Source organism: Sciurus vulgaris, assembly GCF_902686455.1.
Source record: "Sciurus vulgaris genome assembly, chromosome: 6".
NCBI classification, from domain to species: Eukaryota; Metazoa; Chordata; class Mammalia; order Rodentia; family Sciuridae; genus Sciurus; species Sciurus vulgaris.
The window spans coordinates 135374933-135392541 of record NC_136466.1 but is presented as its reverse complement, the minus strand read 5'-3'; the positions used below and the strand labels follow the sequence as shown (position 1 = coordinate 135392541).

General features: G+C 37.8%; 1 protein-coding gene across 3 annotated transcripts in view; it reads left to right on the top strand.

Moving 5' to 3' along the window:
• GHR (growth hormone receptor) overlaps nt 1-17609 on the top strand; it is a 261672-nt gene that overhangs the window by 174945 nt on the left and 69118 nt on the right. For all 3 annotated transcript variants that reach the window (XM_079145073.1, XM_079145074.1, XM_079145072.1), the window contains one exon: nt 6629-6694. In XM_079145073.1, coding sequence (XP_079001199.1) covers nt 6629-6694 — 66 coding nt within the window. The remainder of the gene's footprint in view (nt 1-6628; nt 6695-17609) is intronic.

The window sequence follows — 17609 nt, the reverse complement described above, 5'->3', positions numbered from 1 at the left end:
CTCAAAATTATCACTGGACTTGAGGGACCAGGTATTTTCAGGACCTAAAGAATAATTGCAACTTGAGGATTGCCTAGGTAACATCACCAATGACAGAGGGATAAGAGGTGGCCTGGCAGTGAAGTTGTCTTGCATTTTCCCCAGCTCCTCACAGACAAACCCCTGAAGGGTATTTCTGCCTAAAACCTCAGTGACCTGGCCCCTGCAGTATACTTTCCAGAGTGTGTGTAGTATTCAAATAAATCTGTCTGCTGATTTATCAAGTACCTCCTAATGAGCACCAGCTGTGGGTACTAGTGGAGTAACCCTCAAAGTGCAGCACTGCAGAACATACAGTGACTCTGGCTAGAACAAAAAAGTAGAGTGAAGAGTTTCCCAAATGTACCTGGTCATTTCATTTTGGCAGGGACAGGGCTAGGAGGGAAAGGGAAACAGGTCCACAAGACCTTACCAACATACAGAGTGACCTGAGCTCTAGGGATTTGAATTCTACAAATCTAGGTCAGGGTCCAAGATTGTAGGTTTAATAAATGCCACAGCAACCTTGATGACCAGGCATGTTCAGGAAACAGTGGGGTAAGGTGGAGTTAGAATCTAGCTCCAGTTCAAATTTGGGTTCTACCAAACAAATCCAGAGAACAAATCCTTTACCTAGCAAATGTAACTAATAATATGCAGGCCAGAGATTTTTGAGTGTAAAATGGGAAAATCCATAAAATGTACTTCATATGATGCCCAGTACATTTTAAGCATACAAGACATAAATCTCACACATATCCCACTAAATCAGCTGCTTCAGAGACAGCAGGATGATCTGAGGCCTGAAATCACTGTGTCCAGACAATGAGCTTGAAATTGAGCCTTTTCAACAGCATATTGGAGAGAGACGAGGACTTTAAATGGGACACTTGGGCTATGCAGGTTGTAGTTGGCAGAAAGAATGGATAGGAAGGCATAAGTGGGTCTGGAATGAACTTTAGAAGTGGAGATCTGAGCAGGGGAAATTTCTGGGATATGGTTAATGACCATTACACTTCCAGAGAAGAGGAAAAGCAGTCAACAAACTTGAGATTTCTAAGGGTAGAACCATTTGCTGAGAATAAACTGTTTATTTAAAGCCAAAATTAAAAGCATTTGTAATTCATTTCATCTGCTTCATTTATTTAGCAAACTATTATTTTTCTACTAGGTACCATACCCTGTGCTCACAACAGTTTATAAAGATAAAAGCAATAATTCTCAGCTCAAAGAACTCACTGTGCACTGTTGGGTACAGACAAATAAACAGTTACTACAAGGGGTGTAAGAGAAGTACCTACGGCTGCTGGGTGGCAGGCAATTAAGCTGCCCAAGGGAGAAAGCAAAATCACTCAGAGGAAGTTTTGAAATAAACATTCCATGAGGGTTGCATCATCAGTATTATTGTCATAACCATAAGCTAACAGTAGTGACAATAGTTGATATTGCCCAGTGTCTATTTTATGTCAGATGCTGTGCAAGGCACTTTACATTATTATCTCCTGTCCTTGCACGAAGTGGTTGCAGTATGTATTACCATGTTTTATTCACTTTTTTCTGCACTATGAATTTAGAGCTGGTTCTGAATGCTATTGGTGTACAACTGGTAAATTACAATACTTGCCAGAACATTGAACCTCCTATTCTCACTCCCTTAATAGAATAGTGGAGGGTTGGAATTGACTGCATCAACTCTTGAGCTGACTTGTTGACATAAAATGGATATTCATAACCTACTCATTGATACCACTTCCCTGAAGTCCCTTACAGATATAAAAGCCCCTGCCTACACACAGCCCATAGCGGGAGGACCTAAGTAGCTGGAGTCTTGCTGGGTTTATCCTGTCCTCATAAGTGCAATGTTCCAAGCCCATAAAGTCCAGTGTAAACGTATGTCAGGTTCTCCATGGAAAGACACGTCCCTGCTTGTCAAGATGGTGGCTAGCTAATAACCATGACAATAATAATAGAAATATGTTTACTAATCATTTATATTATAGGCTAAATGATTTGCATGTACTGATTAAATAGAAATATGTTTACTAATCACTTATATTGTAGGCTAAATGATTTGCATGTACTGATTAAAACCTTGCATGTATATAGATACAAGTCCCCATTTTACAGCCAGAGAAACAGAGGTCCAGATAGATATACCAGTTGGAAAGCTGACTACAAGGTCAGGCAAAAAAAGGGAAGGTTAAATTGCACTTAGTTCCAGTCTTAGGACCCTGTTCTTGGGCAAGTCCACTGTGAGGAGTTCCACCTCAAAGTGTGGCAAGTCAGTGGTTCCCCAGGGCTTGCAGGATCAAAATTAAATTATTTGGAGCCGGGGTTATGGTTCAGTGTTAGAGTGCTTGCATAGCATGTGTGAGGCACCATGGTCGATTCTCAGCACCACATAGAACTAAATAAAATAAAGGTCCACCAACAACTAAAAAAAAATAAGAAAAGAGAAATTCAGATTTAACCCTTAAAAAAATTAAGTTATTTGGCAAGAACTTCCCCTGCGTGCACCCACTTCTCCCCCAAGCACAGCTGTTGACACACACACTCAGGCTATGTCTTACCTCAGCACCTTTGTGCAGTAGTTTCCTTGGGCCCAACTGCCTTTTCTCTTTCTCATCATTGGCTGTTTATTCCAAATTTAGCACCTGTCTCAAGGAGCCACCTTCCCCTGGAAGCTTGCCCAGATATGTCAGGGCTACCCCATTGTCCTCCAATGCTTGACTACTCTTTTTGTATATCCCTGCCTAAGACCATGGACTCACCAAGACCAGGAGCTGCAGCTAGTTTATTTATAACCCCAGTATTTAAAAGGCCCTATAGAAATGCTTTTTGATCTATTAGGAATAAATTACAATGGGATCCCTGTAGATCATAACTGAGACCAGTTTGTGATGGCTTCATTCAATTTTGTTAGTATTGGAGTTGTATTTCTCTGCTTGTGATCTTCCTTTATTTGCTTTTCTCTTACTGGTCAGCACTTCTAGACATTAGGTACATGACTCTGACACTAATTAAATTGATGACTGAGTGTGACACCTCCATTTGCTAAGACAGCACAGTTTTGTTCATTGTGCTTTACTTTTGCAACTGGCATCCTCTCAGCCCTGGCATAAATCTGTGGTCTTTCCACAAGGATGCCATGTGTTCCTTTTATGTCTTGATTCATCACATATTGTAGAGAGTGTTAGCTTAGTAAGGCTTTCTGCTTTATGAAGATGTCACCAAATGTGCCCTGGGAGGGAAAGCACCAGATGTTTGTTTGCAAGGAAAGCAAAATCCTGCTTCGTGAAGATTCAGGGAGTCCAGGGGTCCCCAAGAATTCCTGACCGGAGATTTGGCTCTGCACTCTACTTGGGGCCTCAGAGCTGACCTCCACATTCCATTTCAGTCATCATTCTGGGAAAACTTGTTAACTGTACTGCTGATCTGAGACCTGGACCCTGTTGTCTGTTAGTTTTCTCAGTTTCAAGCTGAAAACTGAGACAAACTTATTGGATAAATTTGATCGAAGTAACCCATGTATTTTTGTGCCAGTTTTAACCTGGTTTTTAAACCACTTTATGGAGGTGTGATTGACATACAAAAGGCTGTATTTATTGGATGCATACAACCTTAATGGGTTTTGAGATAAGTATACCTCCATGAAACCTTTACTACTTCTGTATCATAAACCTTTTCATAGCCTCCAAAAGTTTCCTCCCACTCTATGTGTTCATTATAACTTTTATTAGCTTTCCTCTTCCTTTGAATGATAAGAACTTTCTCAGACAGTGCATAGTTGTCAGTAAAACAGGTCATTCACAGAAGTTATATAAACTTATTGAAACTTTAATATTCTAGTGCTCAGCTTGGGATAAAAGATAATAAGATGTTCTTTGATTTGGACAAAGGAACTGGTGACATGGTGGGAATTGTTCAAGATGTTAGTGGTAATAATAAAGAAGTAGACTTGAGGCCATTGTCATAAAATGCAATTTTGCTTCCTGGTCACCTTAAAATTGATGTGCAAATACCATACACTCCAGAATAATGTGCATTCTGTTTACTTTTGTTTGAATTCTTTATTATGTATGGGAGTAACTGAGGTTCAACAGATTAAAATAATAGTAAAATTTCAAGAGAAAATAAAATGGAACACTTTCTCAAAACTGATAGTCATACAATATAAAATATTATAATGACTTTAAAATATCAATTCACTAAAAACCCCAACACCTTACTTCCCTTGGGAAAATACTTTCGACCATGTACCCAGATTGGGAAAAAAACTTACAAGGATTAGAATTCTCAGTGTTTGATGGGGAGGATCTCTTAGCTTTATAAATTGAATTTGTATTATGCATAACAGACCCAAGGGCTGCTTCCAACTTGTTAGCTAATTGGAAGGAACTCGTGAAAAGTACATTGAAAACTGGCCAGGAGGCAAGTAGACTGGGCTCACCAGCTCTGAAATTCAGAAAGAGGAAGTAGATCAGCTGCCTGTCTAGGATACCTTCATTTTCTTCCTCTTTGTGTTTTATATCAGAGACAGGTTTCTTGCCATATGGGTTTCTATCAAGGAGTGAAACAAAAGACCATTAGTCTGAGATGACATAGGGGGGAAAAAAACTCAGCTTCTCTTGCTTTGTACCCTTTGTATACCCCTTTCCCCTGTTGGATATTAGACATGGTATATTCAGAGGTGGCAGGTAGAAGATGCAAGAAATTGTTAGGATATTAGACATGGTGTGTTCTGAGGTGGCAGCAGCCTCCAGTCTCCAGCCTCCAGCTTCAGCCCCCTGCCAGTTCCATTTTTGCCCCCATCAGTTCCATTTAGCCCCCTTTTAATAAACAGTCCAAACAATGAAGGCACACTGCCAACAGGTTACATCAGTGGGGACTGATGTAAATGTTTATGACCTTGAGGACATACACTGAATCAAAGTGTTTCTGACCTAGACTACACACTAACCATAACATAACTGATTCATGGCCTTGGCTCCATACTAAAAATGTAAATAAAAATATAATATAGCCCACTGGAAGCCTCAGCGAGGGAACCTAACCATAGCCATTTGGGATCTGCCTGCCCCAACACCTCAGAGAGTGGAACATTTCTGTGACCTTTGGTCAACAAAGTGTATGTAGGAATTTCTACCTACCAGCACCATTTCTCTGGCTGGTACCAGTTGGATGTCCTATAATTCAGTTCAGTTCTGACACTATCTACCTGGAGTCAACATCAAGTTGAGAACTAGTCCCACAGGACTGCACCCCACTTCAAACACCAAATGAAAGTAACAGGTTGTCACCTGACTTCTCACAGATTGATCAGCTATAAATTGGGGTTCCCCTGATCCCTTAATTTGCTAGTACAGCTTACAGAACTCAGGGACATACTTATTTGCATTTACTGGTCCATTATCAAAGATTTTACAACGCATACAGATGAACAGATGGATAGAGTGAGGCATAGAAAAAGTGGGCCCAGCACTTCCATGCCATCGAGGCATTTCCAGGTGTTTAGCAAACTGTGAAGTCTCCAAATCCAGACCTGTGAGTTTTATGGAAACTTCATTACACAGAAAAGATCCTTTAAATCAATGGCTAATTGTTGATCAGTTTAACTGTCAGGCCCTCTCTCCTCCCCAGAGGCTGTGCGGTAAGACTGAAAAGTCCCAGTTCCTTTACCACTGATTTTTCCTATGCCACTACCCATCCTGAGGAAGGAAGGCCCCAGTCAACAGTCTACTCATTAGCATATAAAAAGACACTTGCTGCCCCAGAGATTCCAAGGATTTTACAGCTCTTATGTCAGGAAACAGAAGGAAGACCAAATATACTTCACAATATCACATAAATAGCTTCACTGGCTTTGAGGTAAAGCTCAGTATTTGTTGCGGGCCTGGTCCACACTACCCCTCTAAGAATAACTCATAGGTAACTTGATCTGATTTGGGGACTCCTAAAGAAACATCTCCACCAAGCCCAGGCAACGGTCACATATTTTTGTAGCTGAGATGCTTGCAAAGCAACCCAGCTGGAATGGTAACCACATCGATCATTTTCCGTTTTTGCCTGTTTTTAATGTAACCTACTACTAGTGTCAATCAAATTATAACTGCTTTTATAGTAGCTGACTTTCACCCATCTTGCCTTATAAAGTTCCATTTCTCTCTTGTCCAACTTTTTAAGTCCCCTCATTTCTTTCCCACTCCCAGATGGCTCACCATGTTTATTTTTATTATTTCTAAAAATAAACTTTATTGACTGAATTGTTTTTCATACTGTTTTAAAAATAATTTATGTTCCTCCTTATTTTCACAAGCTGGACTCAAATAATATAGAGGGACAGTTTTTTGGTTTTTTTTTTTTTCATTGTTCCCTATTGTGTCTAGGCATTAGACCAGAGGTAATGAAGACCAGAAGGTTTCCATTTGCTCAGATTGTTATGAGTTCTTTTTAGTGCATATGTGCAATTTTAATTTTAAAAAGGGAGGTTATATGAGGGAGCAGGTCATATTTTATCGTTTGAAAATGTGGTTGTAACAGGGTCACATCAGATAGCTTGTTTGTTTGTTTTTATGGGGATGACTAATAGTTTTCTTCTTTTCCATTTCAGTCACACCAGCTACCCTTGGCAGAGCATCTCAGAGTCTGCAAAGAGTTAATCCAGGCCTGGGGACAAGTAAGAATTTCAGTGGTTTAGCTGCCTTCAGTGATATTTTCCATGCATTAGCGTAATTCAAATGGCTATCCTTTCTCTATTTTTATTTGGGATATTGGTAACTGGAAGGACAACTGAATAAAATTTTTACAGGCAAACAAGAAAAACTATTTTTTCAGGATTTATTTTTCAAATTCTTTACAAGGTGATTTCTTTATTTTTCTATTTTGCTTATGCTTCAGGGTCAAGTGAGACCAAATTAGTGAAGTTAAAAAAGTAGAAATGATTTATTGTGGGTCAACAATTATTTATTGAATTTAGAAAACTGCCTCTTTTTACAAATCCTTTTAAAAATCATTATCAATTTGAAGTATTTATCTAATGATTTCATTGGCAGGTTAAATTTGTCTCTTTTGCCAAATTGCCTTGTGCTTCAAAATTCTGCCATCATTTAAACTCTCTCTTTTCTTTAAATGATACTACACATTCTCCTCTTGTCCTTTGACAATCTCCTATTCATCCACAAGACTTAACTCAAGCATCAGCTCTTGGGGAAACTTTCCCACATTCTCTAGACCCAGTTTTTCTGCCTTGTGTACCTTGGTGTTTGTCAACTTTCTGCTACTGCAACAAAAATGAGAAAATGCCTGAGAAAACCAACGTAAAGTAGGAAAATTTTATTTTGCCTCAAAGTTTCAAAGGTTTCTATTCATGGTCACTTGGCTCCATTGATTCTGGACCTGTGGTGAGGCAGAATATCATGAGAGGGTTTGATGCAGCAAAACTGCCCAGCTGGTAATGGCCAGAAAGCAGAGAGAGAAGGGACCAGATGCAAGATATAGTCCCCAAGGGCACACTTCCAAGGATCTGTTCCCTTCAGGGAGGTCCCACTGCCTACTGTTTCCATTTCCCAATAATGCCATAAAATATGAATCCCTTAATGAATTAGTCCACTGATAAGTTCAGAGCCATCATGACCCAATCACTTCCCAAAAGCCTCACCAACACATGAGACTTCAGGAATATTCCAGATTCAAATTATAACAGTTTCCATGCAACTGTGTCCATAGTTCCATGATAGCTTTTACTCCTGATGTTTTAGTGTGTAGGTTAGCATTGTGTATAGAACTCACCAGATTGTGTGGGCTACATGAATGAATTAATTGACTTTAGGTCCATGGTCGTGTCTTATGCTCTTTCTAAATCCCTTATGTTGCCTAAAAATACCTGATGTCATAGTAGAGACCTGTTGAATTAAATTCTAGGGATAGATTTTTTTTTTTTTCTCAGCAATTGAAATATATGCCAGAGTCCCTTCTATGTGACAAATGAAGGGAAGGCAGTGTATCTAACTGTATTTTCAGCTATTGCTGTTTTTGTTAGTAATTCTAATGTCATAAAACTATAATTTGGATTTTATGACCAATTGCAGAGTAAAAATTTCTAATGTGAGATTTAAATGTCATTTCCTTGGAGATGATCCAAAATGAGGATTGATGCTATTTTTAACAATATCATCCATTTGTCATTTCTTCCAGACCACAAACTCTTTACAGCCTTCCTGTTTTAGATGCAACTGATATATTAATCTATTCCCTAATTGTCAATAAGAGATTATATAAAAGAAGTAGTTGCATTTGGGTTATTCCAGCTAGCATATTCTAAAACTTTCATTCAACAGATGATGTAACCTATTGCTACTTTCTGTTGGGAAATGAGGAAGAATCAGTTAAGAATGTCTTGCTACTGGTACATGCTTTACATTGGGATCATCCTCCACACACATACATAATAATACCTTGCCCTCTGCTTTTCCCTCAAGTAGTAATATGATTTCTCCAAATCATTTTGCTTTTGGTCACAGGGTCTAAGAAGCCAAACCATTGTACCCTGTGAAATACCTAGACATGATGGATGTGTTGAATAACTTCCTATACCAGTCATTTGGCATGTGATGATTTCCTGTCTTTGTGATCAGTAGGAAGATTAATCCTCACTTATACATGATGAATCAAATAGACCCTGACCTCCTCACACAAGGCCCTACCTTTCAACTTTTCCTTATCAAACATTACCTGTTTTCTGTCTAGGAATGGTTGGATAAAGTGACCTCTGTGTGTGTGTCAATGGGCACCCACCATAGGGCACCTGATTGAACACGTGACCACCCCATCATAGGGAGTACCTCATCCAGATGTGACAGATCCAAGTACTCACATCACCTCACTGTGTCACTGTGTACCACTTTACTATATCACAAGTACACTCTCTGCTGTGCATCCAACATTTAGGTTTGCATCCTGAGAAGAAAGATACTGTCCTGACATCAAATGCCTCATGTTCTATGAAGCTAATTTTACACAAAAATGTAGGGTTCAAAAGAAAATGGGCAGAGAATACACAATTACAATATATACCTTTCCTATGTGTGCTTTTTTAAATTCTCAGATTCAAACAAAATCCTGTGGGTAGGAAAAAACTAAAATAAAAATGATGAACATTTGAGTTAAATACATGAGATTTTATCAAGTATACAGGGAGAAAATTTTAGATTATTGTACATCTTTCTTTTGGGGAGGGAGTTCCTTCTCCTAAAATATTGTTTTTACTTTTCATATATTACTATAAAAGTGTAAATTTTGTGATGAGGGGCATTTCCACCTAAAAAAATAAAATGAATATCCAACTGGGACAAAATATTAAGATTTCATTTACTGCCCTTGGATGCATAAATTCATCTGAGGTTTTAAGAAAACAGGCATCTGAACAAAAACATAATGACTGAGGCCAGAGTAAAGCTTTGACAGAATCCCCAACAATGATCATATCAGATGAGTACAGCAAATTAATTCCTTAAATTTTTATAAGCCTATTAGCAATCTCCCTTATAATTGTAAATGGCTTTCACTTTTAATAAAAAACACATTTACGAGACAAAACTTTAACATAGTAAACATCTTCTGCTTGTTTGGGTCCTGGTGCATTCTTGCCTAGATTCTTGCCCTAACTTCCTGATTTTCATCCCTACCTCCTATTTTTCCTTATTCCAAACCACCCTACTCTCTGCTTTCAGATTAGTTTTTCCTACTTGCCTCTAATCCATAGATTCCCCTGTATAATAACCAGCAACAACTCTCCAATAAACTCACGTTTAGGAGTTCTGAAACAGGGATCATATGCGATTTTCTAGTCTATCTCCTTTGTGTCCAAGGCACACCCTATATTTATATTCCCTGCATTGTATTCCCTTAACCAGAATTGCCTCCTCTTTCTTCCTGGTCTGAAAGAATCTTTCATGACTTCTGTCCTTAAGCATGTTTGAAATATCACTTCATCCACAAAGTTTTTCCAGTTTTCCCAAGAGGTTACATGTTTCCACCTTGGAAACTCCATCATCCTTTCTTTCTACCTCTGAAAAAGAGGTAGTAGCTCAGGGTTTTAAGAACACAGCCTCTGGAGAAGCTTTAGTTATTTTTCTTAACTCCTACTTTAGTTCTTTTTCTTAATTCCTGGTTGATCTTGCTTAAATTGCATAACTTCTGTGTGCCTTGATTTTGTTTTTGTTTTAATTTCTAATGAAGAAAGACTAATGGTAGCTACTTGTAGGTTGTTGTATGAGTTATATTCAAAGTAATTATGGTGGTACCCGACCCCAATGTAAACGTTTGTGGTGTATATTGTATTGTCTCATGGTTCTCATTTTATTCCAACATACGTTAGATCAAACACTGTGAGATTGCCCTTACACAATTCTATTTTGAATCATAAAATTATTACCCATTTGGGTCAACCTAGTGCAAACTCTTATGTACTTTCTTTCCCACATTAATAAAGTGTGCTATGTACAATATTAGGGATTACATCTTATAAATCCTATATACTACAGCACCTGGGAAGTATCTGGCACATGCACACTTGTTTAATGAACACTTGTTGACTTTTGCACATGCATAAAAAATGGAAAAAAAAAATAGAAGTCAGGTTCTCCCCAATATCTTAATAGAAGTCAGACTCTCCCCAATATCTTTGGCTATCACAGTTTCCTCTGTGTTCTTCAGCTATCATGTATAAAGGGGAGGGATAAAGATATACAGGAGTAGAAATTTCTCTTGCCTATTGCTAAGTATAAATACGTACAGTCTTTCCCGTAAGTCTTCCATTGAACCTTAACTTCCAGTCAATGGATTTCGTGTCACAGTTTGACCTTGGAGTACTTTGTAGGGCACCACATGGCATCCTATTGGCACTTCACCTGCTGAGGGAATAGGAAGTAGCCATACTCCTGCCTGTGGTCAGTCACTGTGCCCACAAGTGCTGACTGACCCTCTCAGCTTTAAGCATTCTTTTTTTATCAGATGTGTTCACCATTAAGGGCCCTAATAGCTGACAATACAACTAAAAGAAGCACAACATCAGGGAAGCGTGTCTTTGTGGGTCCCATGTCTTAGAGTAAATGTGCAGCATTTCTTTGTTAAAAAAAACTTGAGCTTTGGACATGCATGAGAGAGCAGTACTGACATTTGGTTCTGACACTGAAGCTGACTTTGAATTCCTGACAGTCTCCTTGTTTATAAAGGATTTGGTGAATTATTCAGTAAGTAAACACAGATTCTTGTGATCCCTTTTAAGGAAACAGTGTTTATGTTGGCTCTCCTGACTCACATGCGGCACTAATCTCCAAATGATGCCAAGCATTCTAGGGATACTATTCATCTCCTTTCCTTGCTTCCTGGAAACAGGAAGGAGGAGGTAGAACTAAGCATTTTATACAAGGAGAAATGTAGGTTCCCAGAAGGCAGCATACCTGAATCACTCAATTCCCCACCTACAGAGTAAGGAAGATATTGTCAGTGCAATGTTACGTATCTCTCCCTAGATAAGCAAAATGAAGTAGAGCTAATGCATAGTGGTGACAGTGCATGAGTGAACAGCAGTGTCCACTTATCTCAAATATGGACTGGGAAGTGACAGTTTTCCAGCCTGAAATACACAAGTAATGACGGCCCTTAACTTCATCCATGTCACTACACACTGCCTTCCTTTCACATGTAGTGGTAGGGAGATAAGGAGTGTTGTAAGGCAAATATTAGATCTTAACATTTTTTTATCTTCCATCAACTCCCACCAGTCTGTTGAGTCATAACCCATGGTAAGTAGTTATTTTACCACTACTTACAAGAGACCTATTCCTCTCTGTGCATATGTTTAGGCTGTACTGGAGTGAAGGTTCCTTTTGGTGGTATACATATAACATATAGCCAGGTATTCTATTTCTTTTGGAATCCAAATAATAATAGTTAAAAATCTGTTTGTGGGCATCAGCCTTTAAAAGGTACAATCTTAGAAGTGAGTATATTTTTTTTTTGTTGTTTGAAAAGGATGATTAAAATCTCCCTAAAAAACAAAGGCTGAATGTTTTCTCTTATATGCGGATGCTAATTCAGGAGGAGAATGGACTGTAGGGAAGAATAGAGTTACTTTAGGTAGAGGAAAGTGAAGGGAGGGGAGGGGAAATGGGGATAGGAAGGATAGTAGAGTGAAATAGACAGTATTACCTTACGTACATATATAGACTGCATAACTGATGTGATTGTACAACAGGTACAATCAGAAAAATGAGAGATTGTACCCCATGTATGTATATCAAAGTACATAAACCCATTCTACTGTCATGTATAACTAATTAGAACAAATAAAAAAATCAAAAAGATAAAAATAATTCCACTGGGGAAAAAAAGAAGACTGTTAAAGCCATCTACAATGCCAACATCCATTGTTGATTTCAACATCATGGTAAATGACTACACAGTACTTAAATTACTTAAATATACACTAGATTACTTAATTAACATGTAATTACTTATTTTTTCTCCCTTTTTCTCTTTCTTCCTGCCTTTCTTACTTATTTTGATGAGTCCACTGTAATATATGAGCAAAATATATATATATATATATAAATCACTTCCTTCAAAAAAATTCAGTTCACGTGTGTATATTCTACATATTAATTGCTAGCACGATTTTTCTGCCAAAGCATAATACACATGTATCAAGAATTAAATCCAAGACAAACATTCTTTTACCCTGGGTGACCCCAGTGGGTGGTGAATACTTTTTGTGACTAGAAAGTTGAGCATACCAGAGTTGGTTGTGACCTTGACTTCTTATTTGCCGCCTGTTGATCTGATATTTAGTCCCTCAGCTTTACAACCAATTCTAATCAATGATCTTAAGAGAACCTCAGCTTCTGCATACAGGAGCCTCTCACTAGGAAAGGACACCTGAGTCTGTCATTCTAGAAAGACCCTTTGTCCACACAGGTCCTACTTCTGTGAAAAATTTTTTCAGATAAAGTACAGTTGATCCCTGAAGAAAATCCTTAAATCTTATAAAGGAGTATCCTGACTTTAATATAAATTAATCTGCATACTGAGAAAGCAGAATATACATCACATTTATTAAAAAACATTTATGGCTTTCACAAAGATTTCCAACATGTGTACCATTAAAGAGTAAATAAAATAATAATGTGCCTTAAGGCAATTACATGGATTTGGAAATAATATGTATTTAAACCAAAAATAACTCAAGGCATGAATAAATAACTTATCACTTAGAAAAGAAGTATATATCTTTCAAAGGACTTTTAAATACATATGATTTATAGGAAATTAATTTGCATGTACTTCATAGTACATGGAACAAGACAAGTTACTCCTGCTTTTTGGTTTTATTTTTGTTTGTTTGTTTGTTCCTTTAGGTGAACGATTACTTAAACCAGAGTTTGGAAAACTGGACCTCAGACCAGAAATGTTTCAGATTTGGGAGCGTTGTTTTTTTTTGTTTGTTTGTTTTGTTTTTTTAATATTTGCATATACTTTACCAGTTGAGAATCCTTAATTAGAAAATTCAAAATAGATAAACTGAAACTCATCCTGGCAGGATAGAAAAGACATCTGGAATAGTGTATCTTGTACTTAAGTAGTATATTTCTCAAGGAAATAAGTCTTATAGATCCCAGAAAATACTGGTATAACCTAGTGTGGAAAAAAAATGTAATTAAAAATAAAATTTTAATGTTATGAATGTCTTTTCGTTGCCATTTATTTCCACAAAAATGTAAAACATATTTTGTAGCACAAAATACCCTCTTTTAATAAGCACTGCTTTCTTTTCTCTGCCTTGCACACCTTCATCTGGATCTCCTCCCTTCACAGGTAGAGAAGCAGGGAGCTTTCAAAGGGGAGGCCTGACAGGCTGGCCATAATTCAGATAGCCGGGGCATAAGACAGGAGGTCCCCAAACCAAGAGGGAATGCAGGAAGAGGCCCCTGGAGGCTGATTTTTCTGTCTTTCTCTTCTGTGAGCCCATAATTACCTCTTTATGCTTGCATGACCTTGAATATCATCACTATCTATAATAAGTAACCATTTCTTATGTACCTCTCAAGGGATGATCCAAAAATATTTTCATTGGTACTACTTTCCTCTGGAAAAAATAAAGAGAGAGAAAGAGGGAGGCCTCAAGGGACTTTGTTGGTCAGTCAAAAGCCACAGGAAGGGCCTAAACTCCTAGGGGGTTGTTAGCATAGAAAGACTGCTCACTCCTAAAGAACCAAAGATCCTAAAGTGGTGATTCTTGGTGGGTAAAGGGTATTTTCAGCAAATACCGATGTCAGAGCTCTACCTCAGACGTTCTAAATTGATCTCCACTGATGCTGCTCGGGCATGTTTTATTTGTTTCCTGTGATTGCTGTAACAAATCACCATAGGTCTTAGTGGTCGAACAAGAGAAATTTATTCTGTCATAGATCTAGAGCTCAGAAGTCCAATACCAAGGTGTCATCTGCCCTGGTTCCTCCTGGAGGCTCCAGGGAGACCTTGTTACATGGCAGCTTCAGTGACCCTTGGTTTACAGATACATCATTCCAGTCTTGGCCTGTCTTCACTTCAGCTTTCCCTGAGTAACTGTGGTCTTTCTTTCTTTGTCTTATAAGGACACCTGCCACTGAATTAGAGTTCACCCTAATCCAGGATGATCTCATCTTAAGATCTTTACCTTAATTATATCTGCAAAGACTTCTTTTCCATTAAAGTCACATTACAGTACCAAAGTTTTAGGATTGAACTATCTTTGGGGACTGCAATTAACCCACTCCATGTATGCGCTCAGGGAGAAATCCTCCTCTATAAGTGACTTTTCAAGAATTAAGCCTTTAATACATTTAGAGCTTTCTTCTAGTGCTTGGGAAGCACTGGGATATGCAAAGCAAAGTGGACTTCTGTATTTACTGAAGAACTTTTGAGAGCTCTAATTTGGTTTTTTGTGCATTATGAATATCCAAGAAAAGGAAAAGTACATCAGTCTTTCCTGTCAATAGGTGGGTAACTTCTTTTCAAGGAATTACTTATTACTACTTCAATGAACACTAGGGTTCAGAGGAACATGGGCTGCTGGTGATTAGGGTTCTTGCACAACTGTGCTCAGTGGTGTGGGCACAGATAGGTCAGCATGTGAGACCATCACAGTGTCCAAACATTCAGAGTGGGTTTACTGTCACCCTCCCTGAGGATGAGCATATCCTTCATTGAATATCCACAGTAGTTTCCCCAGAGGACCTACATAGGGATTTTAGATAGCATCTAGTCTCTTATCTTGCCTACAGCCATTTTTATAGAAGACCTTGATCAAACATTAGGATGATAGAACAGAGAATGAAAATGGAAGGGAAAGGTGATCAAGATAATACAACATGTTTTTCTTCTGAAAAAAACAAAAAAACAAAAGAAAATGACTTCTTCATTTCTAGTCCCATAGTTTCAGTCCCTCCAAAACATCAAGAGTATTCATCCATAGTTAATTTAAAAATTGTCACTTTTGGAGGGTTACTAAGGATGTCTACTCTTTATTCTAAAAATTGCTACATCAAGGAAAAATAAACTATTACCTTGAATTTTTTCTTGAATTGTATTTCAGGGCAAATAAATAGTTGATTAAATAAGTTTTTAAGTAGCTATAGTCTAGTTAATAATGCAGAAGGAAAGGAAGAATTTTAAAAGCCACCATTTTACAACCCTTAATGGCAAAAATAGGTTAGGGAAGATGATCAGTGATTGATAAAATCCTTAGGTATACTCTCTTGTGGGTGAATCAATTGGCAGCATTTTGAACTCAGATCTGACTTATCACATGACATTGGGTGTCCTTTCACAAGAGTTCACTGTACCACTCCTGATAGTTTTGCCCATGAAATTTGGACTGAATCAAATTAAACCAATAGATCAAACTGCCAATTTATAAGAAATAAGAGGGAGAGAAGAACATTTTAAATGAATCTTTAAGAATGCAATAAGCTAAAGGAAATTATCTGGTTTCTTCAATAATAACCCCACTCCAAAAAAATGATTATAATAAAAAGAAGCTGGGCACTGTAATCCCAGTTACTCAGGAACTAAACAGAAAGATCACTTGAGTTCAGGAGTTTGAGACCAACCTAGGCAACATAGTGAAACCCATCTCATAAAAAAAAAAGAAAAGACAGGGGAGACTTTGTGGATTTAAACAGACTTAAGGATATTGTGTGAACTTGTTTGTATTCCGATTCAACAAATGACCTGGCAAAAGATGTTTTTTTGAAATAATTTTTGAAATTTGAGCACAGACTGGATATTTATTTTAAAACTGAGGAGAGTTCAAACAATAAAGTATTGGCGAGGCTGTGGGAAAAGGGTATATTCATACATTGCTTGGTGATACTGCAAATTGGTGCAACCTCTATGGAAAGCATATGGAGATTCCTTAGAAAAACTTGGAATGGAACCACCATTTGACCCAGTATCCCATTCTTTAGTATATACACAAAGTAGTTGAAATCAGCATACTAACAGTATGCATTCGCATCATTGTTTATAGCAGCAGTAGTGTCACAATGATAAACTATGAACCAACCTAGGTGCCCTTCAACAGATGAATGGATAATGAAAATGTAGTATACATGCACAATGGAATATTGCTAAGCCATAGAAAATGACTTTATGACTTTTGCCAGTAAATGGATAAATCTGGAGACTATTGTGCTAAGAAAATAAAACCAAAGGTTGAATGTTCTCTCTGATGTGAGAACAATAACACACAACAAGGGGGCAGGAAGACGAATACAAGTTCAGTAGATCAGACAAAGAAGAATGAAGGGAAGGGAGAGAAGAGGAATAGGAAAGACAGTGGAATGAATCTTACTTAACTTTCCTATTTACATATATAAATACACCACAGTGAATCTCCACATCATGTACAACCACAAGAATGGGATACTAATTAGAATAAGATGTACTCCATGTTTGTATAAATGTCAAAATATACTCTACTGTCATGTATAACTAAAAAAGAACAAATTTAAAAAGAAAAGAGTTCATAGCTTTTAGAGACATGTCTAGATAGCTATGAGTGAAAGTACATGATTTCAAAACCCAGATAGGGGAAATACATAAAAACAAAGTTATTAAACTCTTGGTAATTTTAAAGCTGGGTGATAAATACATAGGAGTTAATTAAATCATGTGGTTGTGTTTATGAATTCTATAATAAAATAGAATTCCTCATGAACAGATGGTCTCAACCCCCATTCTGAAGTAAAACCCAACGCACATTCACAGTGGAAACCCACAATATTAGCCTTACTATTGACCAGTTATGTCTCAGAAAAGTGGAAGGACCTTGTGTGAACACAGTTCAGAGAGTTCCTGTGGGAAAGCAGAACATGTGTGAGTTTTAGCTACTAGTCATTGAAAGGGTTGGGTGCTGAAGGGTGTGGTCCTGAAGGGCTGACATTGAAGACAGACTTGTTTTCAAAGTGTCAAGGAAAAGGTAAATGATTTAGCTAGAATTTGCAGCTCTGGCTCTAGGTCACATGGGAGCTCACCTGGTCTGAGGATGTTGT